General features: G+C 34.5%; 1 protein-coding gene across 3 annotated transcripts in view; it reads right to left on the bottom strand.

The window, feature by feature from the left end:
* The window catches only part of RPAP2 (RNA polymerase II associated protein 2), an 83,700-nt gene that overhangs the window by 31,654 nt on the left and 26,349 nt on the right, over positions 1–25,697 (bottom strand). For all 3 annotated transcript variants that reach the window (XR_010940945.1, XM_067726903.1, XM_067726902.1), the window contains exons 7-11: positions 25,342–25,377; positions 22,526–23,462; positions 17,344–17,426; positions 14,649–14,729; positions 3,891–3,959 (exon numbers count right to left, since the gene is read on the bottom strand). Coding sequence is in view for 2 of the 3 variants with exons in the window: in XM_067726903.1 (XP_067583004.1) it covers positions 3,891–3,959; positions 14,649–14,729; positions 17,344–17,426; positions 22,526–23,462; positions 25,342–25,377 (1,206 nt within the window). In the remaining variant the exon portion in view is untranslated. The remainder of the gene's footprint in view (positions 1–3,890; positions 3,960–14,648; positions 14,730–17,343; positions 17,427–22,525; positions 23,463–25,341; positions 25,378–25,697) is intronic.

The raw sequence follows: 25,697 nt of genomic DNA, 5'->3' as shown, positions 1-25,697 counted from the left end.
CACCACTACTGAGCTTGAGCTCTAGAGCCCGCGTGCCACAACTACTGAAGCCTGTGAGCCACAACTACTGAAGCCTGTGAACCACAACTACTGAAGTCTGTGCACCTAAAGCCTGTGCTCCGCAACAAGAGAAGCCACTGCAATGAGAAGCCCATGCACCGCAATGAAGAGGAGCCCCTGCTTGCTGCAACTAGAGAAAGCCCGTGTGCAGCAAGGAAGACCCAACGTAGCTTAAAAAAAAAAAAAAAATGTATACTGCTTAAGCTTTGAAAGATCTTTCAGTGTGATCTTGGTAACTATTTAGGGTCTGAATGCATAGTATAAATATCAGTAAATGTTGCGGTCACACTGGCCATCCAAGTCCTATGGAATTAGTGAGAAATCTAAATGAAGTGTGCATGGGTCATATTGTATTTTTATATATAAATGTATTGAGTGTGGAAAGATCAAGTGAACCAATTTGATTTGATGAATTTCTTTCTGAGATTATATGGGTATAAAATTCCCATCAGTATACACTGATAAATTACACATTGTGGTTCAAATTTTTAAAATGTTAATACATCTGTGAAAGTGCAAGGGAAGTTACTAGGAAAAGATGATTTGCTACAGAGACACCTTATCTACTTTTAAGAATACAGATGTGAAAATTCAAGACTCAGATTTCTTTCATCTGGACTATCATGTTTTGCTCAAAATGTTGATTTTTCCCTCTAACAAGAGCTAGACTTGAGCCATTTATTTTACTAATAAAATTATATATGTGTATATGTATCCTTTTCTAAATGGTTCTCATGAGGAATTTTGAAAACACCTTTCATGCATTAAACAAATGCTAATAATAACAAAACTTTGCAATATTCATATACAAAGAACAGTACCATTGTTATAATAATACTGAACATATTATCTTACTATATTCATCTTCAGTGTCTACAACTGCCATTCAGAACCTTTTTCCTAGTTATAAAGATTTATAAGAAGTCCACTTTTTAATATGAATTCCAGAAATGTCTACAATGACTAAAAAAAATTCCATTGGCAATTTGAGAGTAGATACAACAAAGATTTTCTGAATCATAGGATAATTATTAAAAAAAAGGTAATCCCATGTATGCCTACGTTCAATCTTAGTGGCGATAAATCAAAAAGCTGAATGAGGGGTTACTGTTCTACAAATACATGTGAGTGTTTACCTCCTTTCTCTTCATATGCACATACCTCTTTGAGTGTCTAAAGTCTCCATATTTTTCACTGGGTTTAAGGTTCTTTATCTAATGCTGGCCCTCATGCCTACTTTTTCTTTCCCCAGTAACAAAATATCTTCCCTAAAAAGTAACTGTGAACTCTAAGTGGGAGGAAAGAGGGGTGCAAATATAAAGTATAATTATACTTTACAGAAGCCAATGGGATTAGTTTTAACATAATGGATATGTATTTTAATTTTATCCCCATCTCATATAGTAACATTTATTCTAAAAGGATGAAAAAAAGGACAGGCTGAGAAGGAAAGGGTCTATCAGTTGAGTCACAGATTCCCTGGGGGGCAGAAATATGAAAAGCTAAAGGGGATTTCTGAGAAATGAGGAAATAAGAAATAAAATAATATGGGGACAGGAGACAGAAGTCTTAGGATCAGATGACCAAACAATAAGGAGATTCAGCTAGGGAAGATAAAGAATGTTCAAAGAGGGCTTATTGCAAAAGTTACAGAAAATTATGAGAAAACAAGATTTGAAAGGCAAAACCCAAGAGGTACCAGCTAACTTGGTGTCTATAGTGACCAAAGATTTTAAAAGAAGCCAAAAGGGCCCTAACTGGAAAGGTTTTTAGTTGTCAAGGGATCAAAAGGACCAAAGACTAGGAGAAGGATGGGTAGATCTAACTGTAGGGCTTAGGGAAATAATGGAAGAGAAGGATTCAAGGTGAATGACAAAAGGAAACAGTGTTGACTGCTACAACCTTAAGACTGACTGCACAATGTGAAATATGCAATACGTCTAAGATGTGTGCAGTTTCGTTTCTTGAATTCAATTAAGTTACTAGTTTTATGGGTCACTGACCCTTGAAATACCTACACTACATCCAAAGTTAGGCAAGTCAAATAAAAGGACTAGCAAAGTTTTCAGTATTTTGGGCCACATGGGTGCCTCTATTAAAATCAAATACTAGAGGTATACTTCTGTATGGACTAAACTTAGGAAATTTTGATGGTAGACTTTTAAATTTTCATTTTCCATACTTTTTTCTGTTGTTGTTCCTTGCTATACACTTTGGAGAAGGTGAGGCAGTGGTCTGATACAAAAAGAAGTAGGACCTAACGTGTCCTCAGTAAGCAGCTGCTCATTAAGATAATACTTCCAGTTACTGGCTTAGAAAGCAAGATTCTGAGATTACTGCTGAGCCTGGGCCTCTGACTTGTCAACCAAAAAAGCTACTTCCCCTTTAGTATAATGAACTACAGAAGTACAGTTAAACAGTTATCTACGAGGGTTTATTAGCAGGCATAGGATATGGTGGGTGAGCAGACATACTGATATTTTTTTTGCCAGTGACCAAAATATTTACAAATTTCATAAACTGGAAAGAACTTTCTAAAAAATTAAGATCTGTTTCACAAATTACCAATTCAACTGGAACACTGAATAGCAGAAATGACAAAAGATTTGTTCTTATGGTTGATAAAAAATTTATGTCAGGGCATTCAAGTAAAGTTATTTTCTGTGTTCTGATTTAACGAATCATGTGAGCTGTATCTCGTTGGGTGACACGGATGCTGGCTCACTGAAGCCTACTCTAATGCCTCCCAGCACAGCCTTCTGTGGGACAGTGAGGCCAGAATAACATGTCAGACTGAAGTAACATCAAAGAAAGAAAAGTAGGGCTGGAGATGCTATGAGGTTGGCTCATAACACTTCTTGACCTGTGAGTGTCCAGTAAGTATTCAATGTCCTATGGGCTTCAATGACCTAACAAGTACCAAGTAGCAACAGTAATGCAGTAATGAATGGTCTTCAAAAGAAGACTTTTGCAATTCAAGCTGAAATACACTACACTTACTAGATGGTTTTAACTCTATTGAAAGCCTTAGACACCACTAGTGATTTCTTAAAAGGTGAATGAGTATTAAATGTTTTATATATGCTTGTGTAGTATCTACTTTAGTTCCTTTAAATCTGTTTGATTTTAAAGATGTACATTAATTTGGAAAACAAAACTTTTCTGATGATATCACTGATAAAAATGCTGATGAAAAATGAAACAGCATTGCTGTATTGGTAAAAATACAGATGTAAAATAATGAGGCCATTCAACATTAATAAAATGTACTGTTAAAAATGAAATTAAGGGGGCTTCCCTGGTGGCGCAATGGTTGAGAGTCCGCCTGCCGATGCAGGGGACACGGGTTCGTGCCCCGGTCTGGGAAGATCCCACAGGTCGTGGAGCAGCTGGGCTCGTGAGCCATGGCCGCTAAGCCTGCGCGTCCGGAGCCTGTGCTCCGCAACGGGAGAGGCCACAACAGTGAGAAGCCCGCGTACTGCAAAAAAAAAAAGCAAAAAAAAAACACAAGAAATTAAGGGACTAGCCTGTATATATCATATCCCACATGGAGATGTTCTTCCCTTTCAAATGATTACAAATAATATTTGAGAAGAAAAATGCCCTTAGAAGATAGTAAAAAATATAAAGAGAATGATTACAACTTATCAAAATATAGCATATCACTTTACATGAAAGTTATTTTATCATATAGGAAAGGAAAATAGGCACAAAATAGAGGTACAATATTTTCCAAGAAAGTTTAGAAAATCAATGAATAACTTTGTTTTCCCCTAATCAAAATTCTTCATATTTAGTATTTAGAGTTAAAAATATGAAAGAGTACTTACAATGACAGCAACACCAAAGCAATTAAGGTCCACTCTGCAGGTTTATGTATAATATTTCTGTTTGTTAATCTGAAAGACAGTAAGATAAAATTTACCCAAAGACTGTTAAATACATAACCCTTCTATTTTTAGATATAATCAGATTTATGATATCATGAAAGAGCACTGTTTTTTAATTCTTGTTATATTTGATAGAACAGAGTTAATAGTATAATAATGTGGCTTGATATTCAGTATCTAATAATGGCCATCTCAAAAGGAAGTGTTCTAGCCCCACTTTTATATATTTATAACAATACTACTATTAGACAAGATGGTGATATAAGAACAATATGGGAAACTGAATTGTATGGTTTATTAAAATACATACACAAACACATACACCTCCCTGTAACCATATCCTCTATGTTTTTCCCTAATCAAATGTTTTATTAAAGCTGACAAGGTAAGCAATTTCTGATTTTAATTTTAATTCACCTTTTGTACCTTTCTACCTTGTGCTAGGTTGGCAGCAGGCAATTAAGGGATGTCATAATCCATAATTTACAGAAATGAGAGTTGACTTAATAAATTATAATACTAGGTCTTTATTCAAGAAAACTTAAGTTTTAAAAAATCAGAAGTAATTTCTATCACTTAGCAGTTGATGACAATAAAATACATTGTAGTCATCTTATTTCTCAGAAAGCATTTTAAAAATATCATTTATAAATCAATAAAAAAAACAGCCAACAACATCTGATAAAGGACTGTTATCCAAAATATCAAAGAAATCTTAAAACTTAATAGGAAAACAAACTGCCCAATTAAAAACTGGGTCCAAGACTTCAACAGACACCTCACTAGAGAAGATATACAGATGGCAAATAAGCATATGAAAAGATGCTCCACATCATATGTCATCAGGGAGATGGAAATTAAAACAATGAGATATACCACTCTATTAGAATGGCCAATATCCTGACCATCAACAAAACCAAATGCTGGCAAGGATGTGAAGTAAGAGGAACACTCACTCATTGCTGGTGGGAAAAAAAAAAATGGCACAGCAATTTTGGATGACACTCTGGTATTTCTCACAAAACTAAACACAGTCCTATCATATAATCTAGCAATCACACTCCTTGGTATTTATTTACCCAAAGGAGTCAAAAACTTATGCCCACACAAAAACCTGCACATGAATGTTTATAGCAGCTCTACTAATATAACTGTCAAAAACTGGGAAGCAACCAAGATACTCTTCAGTAGGTAAATGGATAAACTGTGGTACATCCAGACACTAGAATATTATTCAGCCCTAAAAAGAAATGAGCTAGTGGGACTTCCCTGGTGGTCTAGCGGTTAAGAATCCGCCTTCCGATGCAGGGGACACGGGTTTGATCCCTGGTTGGGGAACTAAGATCCCAAATGTCGCGGGGCAACTAAGCCCACGTGCCGCAACTACTGAGCCCGCGCGCCACAACTAGAGAGAAGCCCATGTGCTGCAACGAAAGATCCCGCATGCCGCAACAAAGATCCCGAGTGCTGAAACTAAGACTCGATGCAGCCAAATAAATAACACCATAAAAAAAAAGGGCTATCAAGCCATGAAAAGACATAGAGGTATTTTAAATGCATATTATTTAAGGGAAATTTAAATGCATATTATTTAAGCGTAAGGAGCCAGTCTGAAAAGGCTACAAACTGTATGATTCCAAGTATATGACATTATGGAAAAGGTAAAATTATGGAGACAGTAAAAAGATCAGGGACTTCCCTAGTGGTCCAGTGGTTAAGATTCTGAGCTCCCAGAGCAGGGAGCCTGGGTTCGATCCCTGGTCAAGGAACTAGAACTAGCATGCCGCAACTAAGAGTCCTCATGCCTCAACTAAAAGATCCCGCATGCTGCAACTAAAGATCCCACATGCGGCAACTAAGACCCGGCGCAGCCAAATAGCTAGCTAGCTAAATAAATAAATAAATATTTAAAGAGATCAGTGGTTGCCAGGAGTTGTGGGGTGAGGGAGGATAGATGAATAGGTGGAGTGCAGAGGATTTTTAGGTCAGTGAAAATACTCTGTTACTATAATAATGGATAGATGTCATTATACATTTGTCCAAACCCACAGAATGCACACCACCAAGAGTTAATGATGTCATTAACATAGGTGCATCAATTATAGCAAATGTATGACTCTGGTGGGGGATGGTTTTAACGGGAAAGGCTACGTGTGTGGGGGAAGGGGGCATAAGGAAAATCTCTGTACCTTTCTCCCAATTTTGCTATGAACCTAAAACTGATTTTAAATAAAGTCTATGGAAAAAAAAACAGCCAATAAATAAATTAGCAAAGGACATGAGCAGGCAATTTACAGAGGAGGAAAGCCGAATGGCCAGTAAACATTTGAAAAGGAGCTCAATCTCACTATTAATCCGGGAAATTAATATAAAAATGCACTCCATTACATTGGCAAAAACAAAAGATTAACAATACCAAGGGTTGGTGAGGACATGAAGAAATATTACTTTTTTTTTTTTTTGGCGGTACGCGGGCCTCTCACTGCCGCGGTCTCTCTCGTTGCAGAGCACAGGCTCCAGATGCGCAGGCTCAGTGGCCATGGCTCACGGGCCCAGCCGCTCAGTGGCATGTGGGATCCTCCCGGACTGGGGCACGAACCCGTGTCCCCTGCATCGGCAGGCGGACTCTCAACCACTGAGCCACCAGGGAAGCCCAGAAATACTACTTTTAACACACTGTTGATGTGAGTAATCAAACAATTTAGCAATACCTAATAATACTGAAAATGCATATGAATAACTTCTAAATATAAACCTTAAACTCTCTCACTATGCATAAGGAAATGTATATGAAGATGTTTGATGTGACACTGCTTATAATAGAAAATATAATAAATCGTGGCATTTTTATAGAATACTAAATAGCTGTTAAAAAGAATGAACTTACACATTTTGCTCATCATAATTTGAATGAAAGCAAGTATGGTATGACATTATTTATAAAAATCAAGAACAGACAATATTCATATTTATGGACACAAATATATGTACTAAAAGTATAAAAACAAAGACTGGAAAGATATACACGAAATTCACAGTACTGGTTGCTTCTGGGAGGAAAGGAGAATGGATTGGGGAAGAGGACAAAGAGGACTTCATGTTTTAGGTCTTTTGCATTGGTGATTCCATCTGCCTGAATGATAGATAAGTTTTCTTATGTCACCTTTGCAGTAGGGTCTACCTGGGCCACACTATTAGTAAGTGCAACTCCCTCTACCTCCCAGCCCCAAACTCTTGACTTTCCTTATCCTGCTATATATTTTTCTTTATCCTTGTACCACCTACCACCTTCTAACATACGGTTATTGTTTATTTTCTGTTTTGCCTGGGCTGAGGGCAGGAATCTTTGTGTTCTTCACATATTTATTCCAAGTGCCCAGAATAAGAGTCAGAAGAGATTCAATTAATTTCTTCTGAATGAATGAATTAACTTATAACATTTTATTTATTTTATTGAAAAAGGTATGTCTTAATAGATTTGATTAATTCTGAGTGGAGATGTGTATCTTTGTTACATTACTCTGAATTTTTTCCATAGTTAAAATGTCTACAAATGTTTCCATAGTTAAAAGTCTATATGATATAAAAAGCAAGTACAGTATAGTGGTTAAAGAGTCTGACAGATATGGGTTCAATATTCAGATCTGTCATTAGTAGTGTTTTACGTTGGACACATTCAATGGCTGTAAAACTTTTTTTTTTTTTAATTTAGTAAAATGGGGACAATAGTACTACCTACCTCACAGGGTTCTTGTGAGGATTAAACGTACAAACGACGTCCATGTTGCCAAATCCAATGGACATTTCTCAGTTCCCACCTTAATATACCAGGAGCATTTGACACAGTTGATCAATCCCTTCTCCTTGGTACACTTTCTACACTTGGTTTCCCCTCGCCTGATTCCCCTCCCCTCTCACTGGCACTCCTTCTGAGATTTTGGATCACCCCTTCTGACATTTTGGATCACCCCAGGGCCTCTGCCCTTGTGTCTCTGCTCTCCTCTATATGTGCTCATTCCCTTGGTGATGTCATCCAATCTCATAGTTTTAAATATTAGATAACTATGTGCTCACAACTCTTAAATTTATTATCTCTGGCCTGTACCTCTCCCTTGAATTACAGACTTCTATATCTAATGATCTACCTTCATTTCCACTTGAATGTCTAATAGGCGTCTCAAAACTTCAGTATAGCCAAAATTGATTTCCTTATCTTCCCCCGCAAACTGGGTCCTCTTGCAGGTATCTCCATCTCAGTAAATGGCTACCCAATCCTTCTAGAATCCAGTTGCTCAAGCCAAAAATTTTGTGGGTAACCTCGACTCGCTTCATATCCCATGTCAAATCAGTCATCAAATCCTGATGGTTCTATTTGCAAAATAAAATCTTATCGCTTTTTATTACCTCCACTACTTTCACCTTGGTCAACATAATTTCTTGCCTAGATTATGGAAACAATATCCTAAACAACATCTAAACGGTCTTCCTGCCTCTGAACATCTACTATACTTCTCAAATCAGCAGACAGAGTGATACTGCTAAAAATATATGTCAGATCACATCCTTCCCCTATTCAGAATCCACAAACTGCTTTCCATCTCACTCAGAGTAAAAGTCAAAGAATGACCATGGCTCCAAGGACTATATAACTATACTATAGCCATTCCCTGCCCTTTACTTCTCTGACCATATCTCTTTGTACCTTTGCCTCTGCTCATTTCTCCAGCCTCACCAGCATCCTTAATATTCTGTGAACATACCAGGCCTGCTTCTGCTTCAGGGCATTTGCACCTGTTGTTCCCTGTCTGATATATTTTCACAGATAGCAACATGGCTTGTTCCCTCACCAACTGTTAGGTCTTTATACAGATGGCACCTTCTCAATGAGGTCTGCCCTGACCAGCCTATTTAAAAATCACAACTTCCTCCTTAGTACCATTCCTTTTTGCCTGCTTCTGGAGAGAAAAGGAGGAGAATGAACTGGGAAAGGGAAAAAGGTATATCACCACATAATAACACACATATTGTCTTTAAAATTTTACATATCCTCTCCATTAGAATAGTTAATGAGAGAAGGAATTTTTTTTATTTTGTTCACTGTTTTATCTGTAGCAACTAAAACAGAATCTATCACATAACCAAAAAAGGCCAAAGAAGGGTAAACATGTAAGAAAAAAAAATGTCAAAAACAGTTAAATAGAATTTCCTTTTCTATTGTATTCAAATCTCCCAAAGCCAAGACAAATTTAAGATTTCATGAATTTATTTACTCGTTCAGAAAAAAATCTAGTGAGTGCCTGCTCTATGCTACCATTTCAGGCACTGGGGAAAATACAAGGTCTCTGCTTTCACTTCAAAGTACTCTGCTTTCACTTCAAAGTACTTTAAGTGGCAGAACAGCAAAATTTTTACCTGCTATCATATTTCCCCTTTTGCTGAGCCAAAATAATTTCAAGCACAGATGCTAAATTATCATACTTAACTATTTTCTGAGTGATAATTCAAAAATTAAAACAGTAATATTTGATAGAAAACATTTTAAAAGCAGTTCCAAAATATAATTGGAAATTCAATACAGATTTAGAAAACATACACTGAGTCATCACTGATGAAATTTAAAAAGGACTTGTGTGTCAAAATACAATTTTAATTCAAATCATATTTAGAAAAATATCTTGCTTCAACAATGACAACAGTGAATCATTACCAAGCAGCTTCTGATGGAACCACTATGACAGGTAAATCAATGTAACATTCCAGATAAATGACTAAGATGTAATTCAGTGGAAAGCACAGCTCTATTCACTGGGGAAAGATTCTTCAAAGAGCTGAAAAAGCTGCTTCATGTTTACTTCTAACAGGCTCTCAACTCTGGCTGAATATTAGGATCACCTGGGGGGCTTCTGAAAAACACTAATGTCTGAGCCCAACCCCAGCCAAATGAAACTCAATCTCTAGGGGTGGAGCCAGGCATCTGCAGTTGTTAAAAGCTCCCCCAGGTAATTCTGATGCACAACTGGCTTAAGAATCACTGTTCTACAAGTTCCTATTATTGGTTATCATTTCAAAGAGAAAGATATGGTTATTTATGTCAACTCTCCCACCATCAGTATTGATTGAAAAGATCTCCCAACACTAGTCACTGTCATCAATACGGCGTTTTCCCAGAGACTTCACCTAGAAGACCTAGCCTATGGTCACATACCTGTTAAAATTGTCCTGCCACAATCTGAAGACCCCAAAACGCATTATCTTACCAGAGGTATTTCTGTATTATAAGTAACAGACATTTTGCTAAAAGGCAGCAAAGTCAATTTAAGTAATTTTTATTAAAGCTATAGACTTTGACTTGCAGGTACTAAAGAGTAAATATTTTCAAAAATAACTTAACAACAACATTTTTATATATAGCATCCCCTACACCAAAACGAAGAATTTTTTGGCTTATTTCTGCAGAAATTGTTGAATTTCAAACATATATAAAAATAGAACATAAAATCAACTCCCATACAGTCATCACAACTTTAACAATTATCAACTCCTGGTCAATCATGTTTCATCTATACAACCTCATATTCAACATCACCCTAACCTGGATAATTATGAAGCAAATCCCACACATCATATTGTTTCATCTAGGCTTTATTTTAATTTAGTGTAAATAATGCAGAAAGTAACTTGAAAAAACTTAAATAAGAATGACAGAAAAAGGTGATAAAATAACAGTTTATAAATATAAAAGGAAAGTGATATTTGAGTCTTCTCATTTCTGCAGTCTGTTGGCTACCTCTTACTAAACTAAAGAACACTGTGCCTCTTGTCTTGGCTAGCTTATGTGTCACAGAAGGCACAGGTAACAGAATCCTCTCAAGTAGAGTTCTTACTTGGGGTCTAGAGTGGTGATAAATGAAGTTACTTAAAAAAAAACCTTTAATACTAATAATTACTGAGACAACCAATAGATTCCTTTAAAAATTTTTTTTCAGGGGCTTCCCTGGTGGCGCAGTGGTTAAGAATCCACCTGCCAATGCAGGGGACACGGGTTCGAGCCCTGGTCTGGGAAGATCCCGCATGCCACGGAGGTACTAAGCCCGTGTGCCATAACTACTGAGCCTGTGCTCTAGCGCCCGCAAGCCACAACTACTGAGCCCATGCGCCTACAGCCCGAGCTCCGCAACAAGAGAAGCCACCACAATGAGAAGCCTACACACCGCAATAAAGTGTAGCCCCCGCTTGCCACAACTACAGAAAGCCTGCACCCAGCAATGAAGACCCAATGCAGCCAAAAATAAATAAATAAAATAAATTTATAAAAAAAATTTTTTTCAGCTTTACTGAGGTGTAATTGACACATAGTAATTATATATTTAAGGTACACAAGTTGATGTTTTGATATATGTATACGATGTGAAATGACCACCACAATCAAGTTAAATAACATTTCCATCACATAGAGTTACCATTTTCTTCCTTTCTTCGTTTCTTCCTTCCTCCCTCCCTCCCTCTCTGTCTCTCTTTCTTTCTTTTTGGTGAGGCCACTTAAGATCTATCCTCTCAACTTAGATTTGGGGTCTAAACCTAACTACTAGTTGTGTGATTTGAGATTACTTAATCTCTCATCTCTCATCTGTAAAATGAGGATAATACCACTATTTTTTGGAAATTAAACGTGTAAAGTCCCAAGCACAGTCCGGCAGATAGTAAGTACTATATTGAATACACGTATTGACATGGACTAAACATTATTACCAGGGCTGCTTCAAAAGACCAAAATAACAAATAGCCTGGATAGTGAGTGGTTTCCAACCTGAAATACCTAAATTTCTAGGGCACACGAAAGTAATAATGTGGCAATCTTGCAGTTGTAGCCAAACATTTTTTTCCAATGGGTGTCCAGTAAGTTCTGAGAACCTCAGAATAGTTAAAAAAAAAAAAAAGAAAGAAAGAAAACATACAATTAGGTAGAAAAACAGCTTTAGAAAATATAGGCAGAGTAAGTTGAATCACTTGTTCATTTACCCCACTATTCTAAATGAGTGGGGTAAAAAATGAAGTACAAAATTCATATTTGTAGTTCAAGATCAAAGGCTTTATTCTAATATTTCATCTAATGTGTCTTTAGTGACTTTACCAGTTTGCTCAGAATGGTGATTAAATAAACACTGTCTGCAAGAAATTGAGTAACAAGTCTTTTAAAAATCAATGAAACAGAGTAGCACCTGGTCGTCTTCTTCCCTCAGCTAACCTTTCTTTATATGATATTTACTTCCTAATAAATCCACACTGTACATATCTATTCAAACTTTATCATGAGTGTAGACAGTTGAAAAACACTTTTGTTTTCTTTTGGATGCATGGTTTTGTGACAGGTATATGACCCAGACCTAAAAAACAAGTGTCTCTCTCTTCCTAACTAAACAGAAATGCAAAGAAGTTCAGCTTTCGTCTTGGTATTTGGCCCAAACCCTCCTTTTAGCAAAGCATTTAGTCAGTCTTCCAAAGGCCTAGGCCAATCTGAGCATCATTTCTGGCATTCAATGATCTTGTGATTGCACAGTTACCATGACATCCAATGAGTGTAACAATGTCAGTAATCAGCACAATCATGTCATTCAGATTTATTGTTATTCCCTGAACACTCACTTTCAAATATAAACATTCTAGATGAAATGGAGTGAAAATGTTCTTATGTGCTTGTTTCATCAGTCAATATAAGAGTAAAATGCTGTAGTAATTAATGTTGCTTATGAAAACTTAATTTTATGCATAAAAGAATTAGTAAAAATTTTCAGTTATTTAGCAAAATAGATTGACAGTTAATACAAATATGTCATACATTAAATAGATAACTTCCTCAAGAACATTATATCTTGGAAAAAATGTTTATAAAAATTCAAATAATGTAAGACAAAATCATAGAGATTAGATTTATCATAATTCAGTCTTTGCAGAACTGTATAATGTACTACCATTCATAACATTAAAGAAAATAACATTTAAGAGCTGTATTTAAATTTCAGTTATTTACTTCCATTTAAGTCATAAATTTTTCAAGAAAACATCCTATTGGGGAATTCTTCACACCTTGTGATGATGAATTAAAAACAATGTTACCTCATAATACCATGGGATGGAAAAATACCTAAACTATGTAAATAAAGGATGGGCAATAATTCAAATATAATCTCTAATCAAAATAATTTTTAAGATGTTAGGACAAGCCTGTTAGAGAAAATTAGGGTACCCCAAACACATTTTGTTTAGTAAAACTTCACAGTAAACAACTCTACAAGAATGTCTTAATATAGTCTTAGGTCTATGAAGGCTGAAGATTCAAACATAAAGTGTTACAAACAATCCTTTTCAGTAGCTGAAGATGAAGAATTTTTGAGCCATGCCTAAACTTTGAATCCTAGCTCCTAAACTTTGAATCCTAGCTCCTTGAATCCTAGCTCCTCAAATAAATTAAAATAATAATTTATTTGAAAACATTTTCCTGAATTACTCTGTGGCACACAAAAAGGTTAGTGATGTTTTCAAATGTGCTGGTTGAAAGTGTATATCTATTTGGTATTACCTATGTACAATACAGGGACTGCAAGAGAAATCTAACTGCTGACAGTGTCAAGAAACTGTTCCTGTATTATAATTGTAAACTTTAAAAATCTTACTACTACTGTTGGCAATAAACTATAATAATAATTGATTTTTTGGATGAAATGATTCTTTTACCCTAGAAGTTCATCCTATGTTGGTGCTATCTGGCTTTAGCCACAGACAACTATTAATTTAACTTTGGGTCACTGGCATTGGGCCAAAATGCGTATTTGGTACACCTCTACTAATAACGTATTTAGAGGCCTATCTCTATGCTTCTTAGTAGAGAACCTCGTCTTAGCCTGTTGAATATTTTTACCTTGATAGTTGCAGAAAAATCCCAACTGCTCCACTTCGTAATTGATATTCTCTATTCTTCCTGTCCTTGTCTGATCACTTTAAGTCTGTTCCACACTACTCAAAGCTAAATTATCCACTGTTTTGCACTGCTCTCTGTGCTCACCTTGTCTTCTCACAGGAGTTCTTCCTCAAGGGTGGGCATTAGTCTTCTTCTGTATTGTCCATAGTGCTGGTCATCTGATATATATTTACTAATTCACTAAAATCCAAGATGTCACTGACTAACCACCTTTGTGTCTCAGATATTCTCCTTCTTAATTTTAGGCTATTCCATTAAGTAAACTATCCCAAACTAAACATATCAAGGTTTGAGCAAATAAGGGATTACATTTAACAAAAGATATAAGCTGGAGGGCGAGGGACAAATTGGGAGATTGGGATTGACATATACACACTACTACATATAAAACAGATAACTAATAAGGACCTTCCTACTGTACAGCACAGGGATGGGAAAAGAACCTAAAAAAGAGTGGATATATGTATACGTATAACTGATTCACTTTGCTGTACACTTGAAACTAACACTGTAAATCAACTACAATAAAAATTAAACAAACAAAAACGAAAACAAAAGATATAAGTAATGTTTAGTGGAAGAGAAAATAAAACAGTATTTAGATTTAAGACAATAAAGGTAACTCATTTACTTTCTTCATGCCTTAGTCTACTATGGATTCTGCAAGGCAATTACATAAAGTCAAAATAACTGAGAAGGAAAATCCTAATATTAACACTAACCTGAAAGTTCGGACAAGATTTTTAAGTTGTGTGTGAACATCTCCTAATGTAATCTGAAGAGGCCCCATAAGTCCAGGCAATCTGAAAATAAAAAATTACATTTCCTTTAAAATATAATTATATAGATACATTTCTGGGGGTCTTGCCTAAGTCTGGATTTTCCATAGGGAAACACTGAGGTGGAGACAATTAAGCAAGGTTGTAACTGGTAAGAAGTCATAAAGAAATATTTCAAAATAACTCCACACTCTTATTTTGTAGCCTATGCTACAGAATGAGGCACTGAAATGCAAAAATATCATTTTGGCTGCCATCTATATTCTTGTCTCTAGTATTTCTTAACTTTTTATTTTCAAATATTAAATAAATGGAAAGAACACAGGCCAGAAGAACTGCCCTCCAAATGGTCCAATATGGGAGTGTGGCATATTTCTTATTACATCCTTATGGTAAGAGTAAACATTGGTACATTTCTAGAGAGCAATTTGACAATATATACTAATATTTTAAATGTGGACACTCTTTGACCCAATAGTTTTACTATGAAAAAATTTATCCTAAAGAAATAATCAAACATAAAAAAGATGGTTATTGGAGAAATATTTTTAGTAGTGAAAAAATGGTAACAAATGTCCATCAATAGGTGGTTAAATAAATTATGATATAACCAAATAATAAAATCTTTAAAATAATAATATAAATCTATATTTTTTAATGTGGAAAGATATTCATGATAAATGTTAAGTGAAAAATGCATACGTAGTATTGTTCCATTTTCATAAAAACATACATGTTATAATGCAATTGCATATCACACACAGTATATATCGAACATATGTCATTCTCTCTAGGTTTAGACTATACCAGAGGGAACCAAATGGAATGAATATACACACACCAGCTATACCACATATATGTCAGGGATAAACATCAAAATATTAATAGTTACTGTTGAGTGGTGGAATTACAGGTGATTTTCGCTTCCTTATTTATATCACTTTCTACAGCCTAAATCTTCTGGAATAAGCATGTATTACTTTTTAAAAAAACTTATTATAAAAGTTTAAAACACGTTTCAAAATAGAGACAGTAACAATAACCCCATATTTCTATTTCCAGATTCAATCTCCCTATATTTTGCTACATTTGCTTCATTTTTCCTTCCTTTTCTTTTGCAGTATCTTAAAGTAAATCCCTGACATCATGTCATTTGACCCCTAAATTATTCCTTATTTATCTCTAAATACAAGTGCATTTCCGTATATAATAATAAAACCATCACACCTAACCAAATTAACAATTCCTTAATATCATCTAATACTCAGTGCATATTTCATGTTCTTTGATTCTCTAAAAGTTTTTTGTACAGTTGGTGCTACTTTTACAATGAGAAAAAACTCAACTGCTTTCATAAACAACCAACCAAAAAAATCCCTATGTCACTATAATTATTTTGTTTTCAGTGTTCTTTGTGCTTCTTCTTAAATTATTCCACCACTTCTCAAATTTAGTTCCTGCCCTAATATCGATAACTTGGTCTTCTAGCAGGGTTCCTTTTGGTATCTTCTGTTGTAGCCCAAATTCCTTCAATGACATGCCTATGTGGTCTTAAATTTAAAACTGGGTACTTTCATTAGATAAAAAGTCTAGAAAACTATTTTCACATAAATCCCTACCTACTAATTACATGCTAGTATAGTTAATCTATCCCAACTTTCAAAACCTTTGTAACTAAAATCAAGGACTGATATCTTCTTATTCTATGAATCAGACAGATGGTGACTTACACTGTTGTCTAAACTAATATTTAACAGAAACAAATGTACAAGTATGAAGAGCAGGTAAAAGACAAAACAGATTTATTATATATGAAGAGTCTAACACACAACAGGCATTCAATAAATATTAATTTAAACACTTATTTAACATGTAAAATTTAGAGAAGTAAGCTGTTCAAAATACTATGGCTTCTAGAAAATAGGCTTTTCTTATTTTTGAACTACTACAAAATTAAGACTTCTGCACGTGCACAGCACCTTAAATATTGACTGAAAAACACCTTTCTGTCTTTTCTGCTGAAGAAAAAAAATGCTGGTTGAAAAGTTCAAGATAGCCTTCACACCTCTGAAAAAAAGATTTTCAAGCTCCTTTTGAAAGAGAAACCAAGATTGCAATTTTCAAATGTCATTTATGACTGGGCTAATTACAAGAACAACAACTTCCACTACGGGAAGCTTAAAACTAAATTGCAAAATTCAGGTTGTTGAGTGTGAAACGGTTCTATGAATATGTATATAGAATAAGTCAATAAACCGTTAAACCTTTATAAAATCTTATTTACACGTGAAACTGATGTGACACATTTACCACAAATCAGTATTTAAATGGGTCTAGCTCTGATATTTTTTCCTGACTTCACTAGATTATTAAATGGGAGTGAGGCAGTTTGATTTTCTACTCCCATAATTTCAACCTTCCTCTTTATTATGTGTCTCTATATCTTCTACACAAAACAATTTCAATATTCTTTGGTAGGACATCTTAAAAATCTAAATTTCTCAGGTGACAAAATCCACATAAACTTTACACGTTATTCTTCTGTTCAAAATTCAAGGATTACACCAATAAGTTATGAACCCACACATACCAAATTAATTTAAGTATTATAAACATGGAATGATAATTACATACTTACATTTTACTCAATTTTTCAAGTACGATGCGTTTTCTAATCTGGTTCTGAGAACTTGAATCTATCAGTGGAAAGGTGGGATCATGCTGAATCACATTTTCAAACAAAGCAAAATAAAATCATAAATTTACATTCTTTCTTTGATAAGAACAACAAACATTAAAACACAAAAGTTTATACCTGTGGTATGGTAGAATAAAAATTAGACTTCAGAATTAGAATATTTAAATTTGAGTATTGGCTCAGTTAGTAGGCTGGTATGAACTTGCTTGAGCCATCTGCCCTCTTTTGAGAGCATTTTCTCATCTGTATAATAGGGATACTAATACCTTCTTTATTAAATGAGAAAACGTATATAAAAAGACTTCGTAAAATGCTAAATACTATATAAATATAGGAGATTAAAGGACTAAAATTATCAAATGCTATAAATGTATTATGGGAAATTCCACTTCTAGAAACGGCAGACAAGATAATTCAAACCACTTCTTCTGCTGAAAAACTGAAAAAACTGGGAAAAAACCCACGATTGTTTGAAAGCATCAGAGAGCTAATAAGGTAGTAAAGAATTATGGTCTGAGATTCTGGAGAAAGTAATTCCAGAGAAGGCACTGACTAATTCCAGAAGAGGCAATTTAGATTATGAGAACCCGAGCATCAGAGTTCAGGGCATGCCAAGAAGGAAGAGGTACTGTCAACCTACCCCAAACTTGAGAACAGGACTTAGATGGACCATACTCCAGGAGTAAGAATGAAGAGGAAGTGGACTGGCTCTTGCAGGGACTGAAGCCCAGCTTCAAATCATCTTAATCACTGATTGGATTAAAGTGATTTGGTGGGACTTCCCTGGTGATTCAGTGGGTAAGACTCTGCACTCCCAATGAAGGGGGCCCGGGTTCAAAACCTAGTCAGGGAACTAGACCAGCAAATCATCTGCCAGAAGCAAACACAAATCTGTTCTAGAGGAAGATAACATCAGCCTGGGTTTCAAGCTATCTCTAATTTTTATTATGCAATGTTTGCCACATAATAAAACAATAAGAAAACAAGACAATATGATCAAAATCTGAAACATTAGCTCATAGAAATCAACCCCTAGGAAATCCATGTAATGAAGTTATCAACCTTATTTAGAATAACTATGCTGAATATATTCAAAGAAAAATAACAAGATGGAAAATTTTAGCAGAGAACTGGAAGCTATATAAAAAAACCAAACAAAACTCCCAGTAACTGAAAAAACAGTATTTAAAAGAACTCAATGGATAGGTTTAATAACATAGTAGAAAAGACTGAAGAGAGAATACTGATTTGGAAGATATCCAGAATGAAGCACAGACACACACCCCTCTCCTCCCACCCCCCGGCTTGGGGTAATGCAAAGCACAAGAGAATATAAAAAACAGAAGATACAGTGAAAAAGACTAACGTATCTGCCACTGGAGTACGAGGTAGAGAGGAAAGGGAGAATGGGACAGAAGCAATACCTGAAGAGATAATAACTGAGAATATTCCAAAACTGATAAAAGAAATCAAGTCACAGATTTAAGTATACAACAGCCAAAAGAATAAATACAAATATAATCACACACAAAGCATTCTAAAATTGACGGTAACCAAAGACAAAAAAAAAAAAATCTTAAAAGTAGCTAAAGGAAGAAACAGTATTTTCAAATAAGAGAAATAAATGGAAGCCAAAAAACAATGAATATGTATTTTCAACGGGCTGCAAGAAAATAACTACTAATTTAGAATTAATTTAGAATTCAGTGTCCAGGAAAACATCTTTCAAAAGTGAAAGTAAAATAAAGAATGTCCTGACAAAACTGAGAAGATTCATCATTAGCAAACTGGCACTAATGGAAAAAAAGGATATTCTTCAGGCCCAAGGCGAACGATCCCAGATGAAGGAATGGAGATGCAGGAAGGAATGAAGAACAGTAAGAGAGTAATTAATTGGATAAATCCAACTTAATACCAACTATAAACAATCTTGTAGGATTTAAAAATACAGAGACAATAAAAGTACACAACAACAGAGCACGTTAAGTCAAGATGGGGTAAATGGAATTAAAGTTTCTAAGGTACTACTTGTCCAGGAAGCAATAAAAGTATTAACTTATATTAGATTTTAATAAGACACAGATTCAGTTTTTAATCTTTAGGGAAACCAATTAATGATCAGTAAAAGAATGTATAAAAACTAGCTAACAGAGGGCAAAAAATGGAATAATGATATCTGATCCAAAGAAAGCAAGAAAGGAGAGAAGAACACAGAACAGGTGGGACATGCAGAAAGCAACAAGTGAGATGCTAGATTTAAACCCAAATATATCAATTGTGACACTAAATGTAAATGGACTAAATCCTCTACGTAACGGACAAAGATTATCAACCTAGATTTTTTTTAAAAAAAGATAGTCCTTGAAAATACTAATAAAAGAATGAGAGTGTCAGGAAAGTAGATCTTGTAAAGCCAAAAATAAATAAATAAAATCAATGGAGAGCAAAGTCACTCCATATGCTAAGAGGTTAGATTTACCAGGAAGACATAATAATCTCACATTTGCACCCAAGATCATTGTCTCAAAATATTAAAAGTAAAATTCACAAAACTGAAAGGAAAAATAATCAATTTATAATTATGCTGAGAGATTTTGACCCACCTTGCCCATCTCTCTCAGTAACTTAAGGAATGAGCAAACAAACAAAACAAAAAAGAAAGAAGGAAAAAAAGAAAGAGAAGAAAAGAAAAAGAAAAATCAATAGTACTTTAATGTGCACACATTTCCCCAGAGAGAAACAATGAAATCTGACTGATACTCCCCACCGTAAACAAAAATCAATTCCAGATGAATTACAGATCTAAATGTTAAAGGAAAAACAAAGCTTCTAGAAGATGAAATAACCTGGGCTAAGTAAAGATTTCTTAAAGAAGTCACTAAAGGGAACCATTAGTAAACTGGACTCAAGACACCATTAATAAGAGGGAAAAGGCAAGTCTCAGAGTGGAAGATATTTGCAATACACAAAAATGGACTTGAATCCTGAATACATAAAGAATTCCTGATATTCCAATAGATAAATGGAAAAAAAGACTTGAACAGGCACTTCACAAAAGAGACTATCCAAATGGTTCATAAGCAGATGAAACAGTACTCAACTCATTAATCATCAGAGAAATGTATTATAACCTAAAATCAGTACCATCGGAATAGTGAAAAGTTACAATATCAAGTATTGGTGAGAATATGGAGTCATGTAAACTCTCATACAGTGATAGTAGAATATAAAATGGCTGAACCATTTTGGAAAACTGTTTGGCATTATCTAGTAGAGTTGAATATATGCATACACTCTGACCCAGAAATTCTAGTCCTAGGTACATACCCATCAGAAATGCATACACATTAAAAGAGAGACATACACAAGAGAAGTTCATAACAGCATAGTTCATAATAGCCCCAAACTGGAAACAGCCTAAATGCTTATTAACATTAATAAATTGTGGTATATTTATATAATGGAATACTATGCAGCAATGAAAGAATGAACTACAACTATCTGCAACGCAAATGACTCATGAACATAATGCTGCACAAAATAAATTGGATACCAAAGAACATATACTGAGTGAATCCATTTACATTCAGTTCAAAATTGGGAAAATTAATCTATGCTATTATAGTCATTAATTTGGGAAAGAGGTAATGATTTGGAGGAGACATAGTGGGGCTTCTGGTTTACTCAAATTTCTTGGCCTGCGTAGTGATTACATTGGTGTGTTCACTTGTGATAATGCAATGAGCTGTACACTTACTATTTGTGTTACACTTCAATGAAAAAGTTTTTTTTCTAATATATATTAAAAAATTTTTTTTAACATCTTTATTGGAGTATAATTGCTTTACAATTTTGTGTTAGTTTCTGCAATGAAAAAGTTTTAGCAACAGAGAAGCAGTCAAATTTCAGGGATTACTTTTTCCTTCTTAAGGCTTATTAGCATAAAAACAATAAAACAAGTGCTATAGTAAAGTTATGCAGCTTAATGACAGACAACAATGTTTCTCCAGGCTTCATATAAAGTTATGGATGCTGTCTAATAATCCAGTTGAAGTGATTTCAAATATAGTGTTGGGCTAGGTAACATTCTGTAGAAATATAAGAAATTTCTAAAGTTTTACTGTATTTCCACTTTCACACTCTTTTTAAATCTCCAAATGTGTTCTTAAATTTAGAGCCATATTTACTCAGAAAACAAACTCCTATGGTAAAAATCAAGGTTATCACCTATTCCTCTTCATGCCAAATGACTTCCTTTCCCAAACTACACATCAACCAAAAATGGGTAATGGAAATACTGAAAGAACCTCATGAAATCTCAGCAGCATAACATCAGTTTCTACATATAACTATTTACATATAACTGAGTACCAATTATATGTCAGGCACTGGGATAAATGCTTTATATGCATTATCTTTAAAACTCATAAAAATTGAGTAAGGGAAGCCATTTATAATCCCATTTACAGATAAGCAATCAGACTCAAGAGACTAAATTTTCATACAGCTAGTAAATGACAGAGCAGATAATCAAATCTACGTTACCTGAATGTGCTCTTTCCATTTTCTCCTATGTCCACTATTTCCCCAATAAGTCTCCTTTACTAAATAATTTTCATTCATAATATTTTAAGTGAGCATGCTTGCCAAATATTATCCAAATATTTTACTATTCAATTAGTAAGTCTATTCCACTGCATATAGTCCCATTGGAAATAAAACACAAAGATACACACCCTCTGTAGAAATCTGAAAGCATACATACCAACGAAGAAAAAACAGCCTTTTTAGAGAGTCTAGATATTATATGAAGAATTAGGTTTTTTTTTTTTAAGAATTAGGTTTTAAAGAAAACTTTGTCCCACAATTGTAGGCTATTTCTACATTAGAGAAAAATGTTAAATATTGATGAAAATTTCCTGGGGCAAACTTTAACTTATTTGGAAAATAATAATGTCAATACTGGAGATGAAATTTTAAACCACAGGACTGAAAGACTAAAGAAAATTCTGAAAATTAAAAAAAATTATTCCTTCAGTACTTTTCTTCCTGTTCCAAGATTTACTATGGTGAGTGTTCCACATGTTAGCAGTATGGAAAAATCATTATCATTAAGACATACCTCTTCCGAGTCTTGTGATTTGGTGGTTTCTTCATTCAAAACATATCGTCCTCTATAAAACTCCCTGATCCTTAGATTTAATGTTTCAGTTTCTTTTTTCAAGTTCTCATAACTTGGCAGTGGTTTAATGGCTGTATCTGAGGCTCTAAACGGTAAAGACTCATCCAAGCTGTTCTGAGATTCCTGCAAGGCAGGGGAATGACTGTCTGGGTCACAGTTCACATCATCTTCATCAAGTTCTTCTTCCTTAACCAGAGGGGCTGAAGAGGGTTTCAGACATACAGAAGCATAATTCTGGCCATACAAAAACCTCAAAGTTTCTTCTGTCTTCCACTCAATCAAAGTCTCCTTCAGGGCTTTAAGTAAGTTTGCCTTTGCAACTTCAGGGCACACCTGCACTGAACTAGAAGCTGACCTAGGAACTTGGTTCGATTTGGCAAATTTCCTCTTAAAATGCTCAGCACTTTTCTTACTTATGCCTACAAGAGTTATTTTTGAACTACTGTATTTATTTTCAGAAATTTTTGAAGCTTCTAATTTTTCTTGCAGAGACCTATCTGAAGAAATCTGAGTACATACATTCTGTAAAGGAAGTTCACAAGCAGCAGCTTTCTCCTCACTGTCTAATCTGCAATTGCCTAACTGCTCAGTGACATCTATTACTGTCTGTTCTTTGCTTTCATGTTTGGAGTCAACCTTTTGACCAGCTTTCTTTTTCATTATGCTTTTTTTGTGCAGCTGTGGCCTTATACCCGTTGCACTTGGTCTGTTTCCTTGTAGAATGGAGGAAACGAAGTCTTGCTCATTATCACTGCTACTATCATTATGAGTGCCAGAAGAACTAGATTCATCATGCTTCTCAAAATGGCCAGGACTGTCAACATCTGATGTTTTAATGGCCTTACTGCATAACTGTATTTCTTCTCCAGAATGACCACTGTTGAGGGAAAGAAACAAAACAACTGTAACAGAAAAGCAACATGTCCCACAGTATTTATACTTTGTAACTTTCAAGGTAGAAACTTTTATTCCCTGGGCAAGGCCTTATTTATAGGCTTATATTTACCTAGGCCTATATACACACACACATACACATTTCAGAAGAAAGTTATAATTCTATAATTTCTCTACATCTTATTTATTTGATATAAGTCTCTTTCCATCTTCTTCCCTTGTATTTTCTCGCCGATTATTTTAAAAGTGTTGTAAGAGTATAGCAAAAAAGAAAAGAAAACAAAAACCAAACAACATACACACAAAAACAAAAACCCCACAAACCAACATTTGATAATTCCATCCTACTGAATTATTTTGATTTTTGCTTTCTCCATTTCTGTAACTGCTTTATATATCTTTTTTTAAAAAAGGATTCTTTTGAAAACTTCATTATTGGTTTCTCAAAAAAAAATGAGAGGAACTGTTTAGATTTTGAAACAAAAATAAAAAGAGACGTTTAAGCATTTTCCAATTCTGGTTGATAGTTATGCAGAAAATTCCACTGAATGAAAAATTCAAGAAAGTCATAGCAGAAAATAAAGTTGGCAAATCAAGATTTATCAATGAAAGATACTTATACTTGAAAATCCCAGAGTTAAATCACAATGATAATAATAAGACAACAGTTTTCCCTTTGCCTATGTTCCTTTAATTTTCAGATTAGGTTTATAAAAGATTAAAAAATATGAAAGAGCAGAGACAAAGAGAGCTTTGTCTATACAAACTTGAGATAAATAAGGATAGGAGAGCAATTACCCTTAAGCAAATGCACATATAACAACTTTAAAAGATCAGGATGGCAAGGATTCTAGGTCAAGAAGCACCTGGAGGGTGGTGAAAGGGTATATGGGAACTCTCTACTTCTCACACAATTTTTCTGTAAACCTATTTTTTGTATTTTCTGTAAACCTATCCCCCTAAAGCCTATTACAATTTTTAAAAATAAAATGAAATAAAATAATTCAGCAATAAACAAAAAAGCATGCTTGGGTGAAGTGTAAAAGAAGAAGAAAAACAGTTGAAAATAAGGTTGTAGATGGGAATGGAGAAAAAAGATAAGTTCATTCAGTATTTTATACCATTTTTTAGTTAGAGTCTAGCCTACATAGCCACAGACTGTCTCTTGTATCTGAAGTAAGTACAATTTCAAAAAACTTAGAACAACTCAATTTTCATGTATACTTTCTCTTGGAATTGTATGGTAATTATATTTTTCTATACTATTTTGAAGCTGTAAGTTAAAGATTTATAGCGAATAATAAATATCTCTCACTTGTGCTCAATTCCATCTAACTAAGGTAGTGACTAATAACTAGGAAAATTTATTCTGGAAGATAAAAGGATATGTTTTGAGAGATGATCATGGTTGGGCAAGCAATACCATGAGCAAAGTTTAGAAAAAAAAATCACAACTTGGAATTTCTATTAATGCTTTAGACACTCTTTCAAATAATTAACTGATACATTAATGTTTTGATGTTCTATAAAAACCTTTCAACAAATGTAATTGGCACAATCTAGTTGACAATGAAGCACAATATCTCAGATGGAAGCTGTGTTTGTGTCATATTTCAACAGGTTCAATTAGACTTCCTTGGTAGGAACAGCTGTACAGTAAATCATACAGATCAAACACATCATCTTACCATCACAAAAGAAAAAAAAGCTGTACAAGGCAAATATTTCTTTTTGTGGGCTAGAATGGGCACTTACATAATGCATTAGCACAGGAAGTCCAAGAGTTCGTATCACCTGGTTTACTCTTAATGCTTCTATTAACAAGAATACATAGAAGGTAAGTGATACTGATTCAACCATACCTTTGTCCTTCCTGTAGCAGCTGAAAATCAGGACATCTGTGACAAAAACACAGAAGTAAAAAACTGAAAGCAATTGATATGTCAAACACTTTCAAGTGTTTATTATAACCACTTTGGATAGAAAATATAATTTAAAAGGAAATAGTTCATATAAAGATTTTTTAATGTTTTTCTTAAACCACAACATATTATAAAACTCATCCACAAGAAATATGAATTAATCTTTCTAATCCAAAATTTACTTATATTTCAGGACTAAGTTCAACTTCCACTAGCCCAATTAAGTTTTCCTTGACTAACTTGCTAAAGTAAATCTCTCCCTTCTCTAAATTCCAGAGTCATCATTGTCTGTAGAG

This window comes from Pseudorca crassidens, chromosome 2, assembly GCF_039906515.1.
Source record: "Pseudorca crassidens isolate mPseCra1 chromosome 2, mPseCra1.hap1, whole genome shotgun sequence".
Taxonomy (NCBI): domain Eukaryota; kingdom Metazoa; phylum Chordata; class Mammalia; order Artiodactyla; family Delphinidae; genus Pseudorca; species Pseudorca crassidens.
The sequence above is the reverse complement of the archived record's forward strand: the minus strand, read 5'-3'. Positions and strand labels throughout refer to the sequence as shown.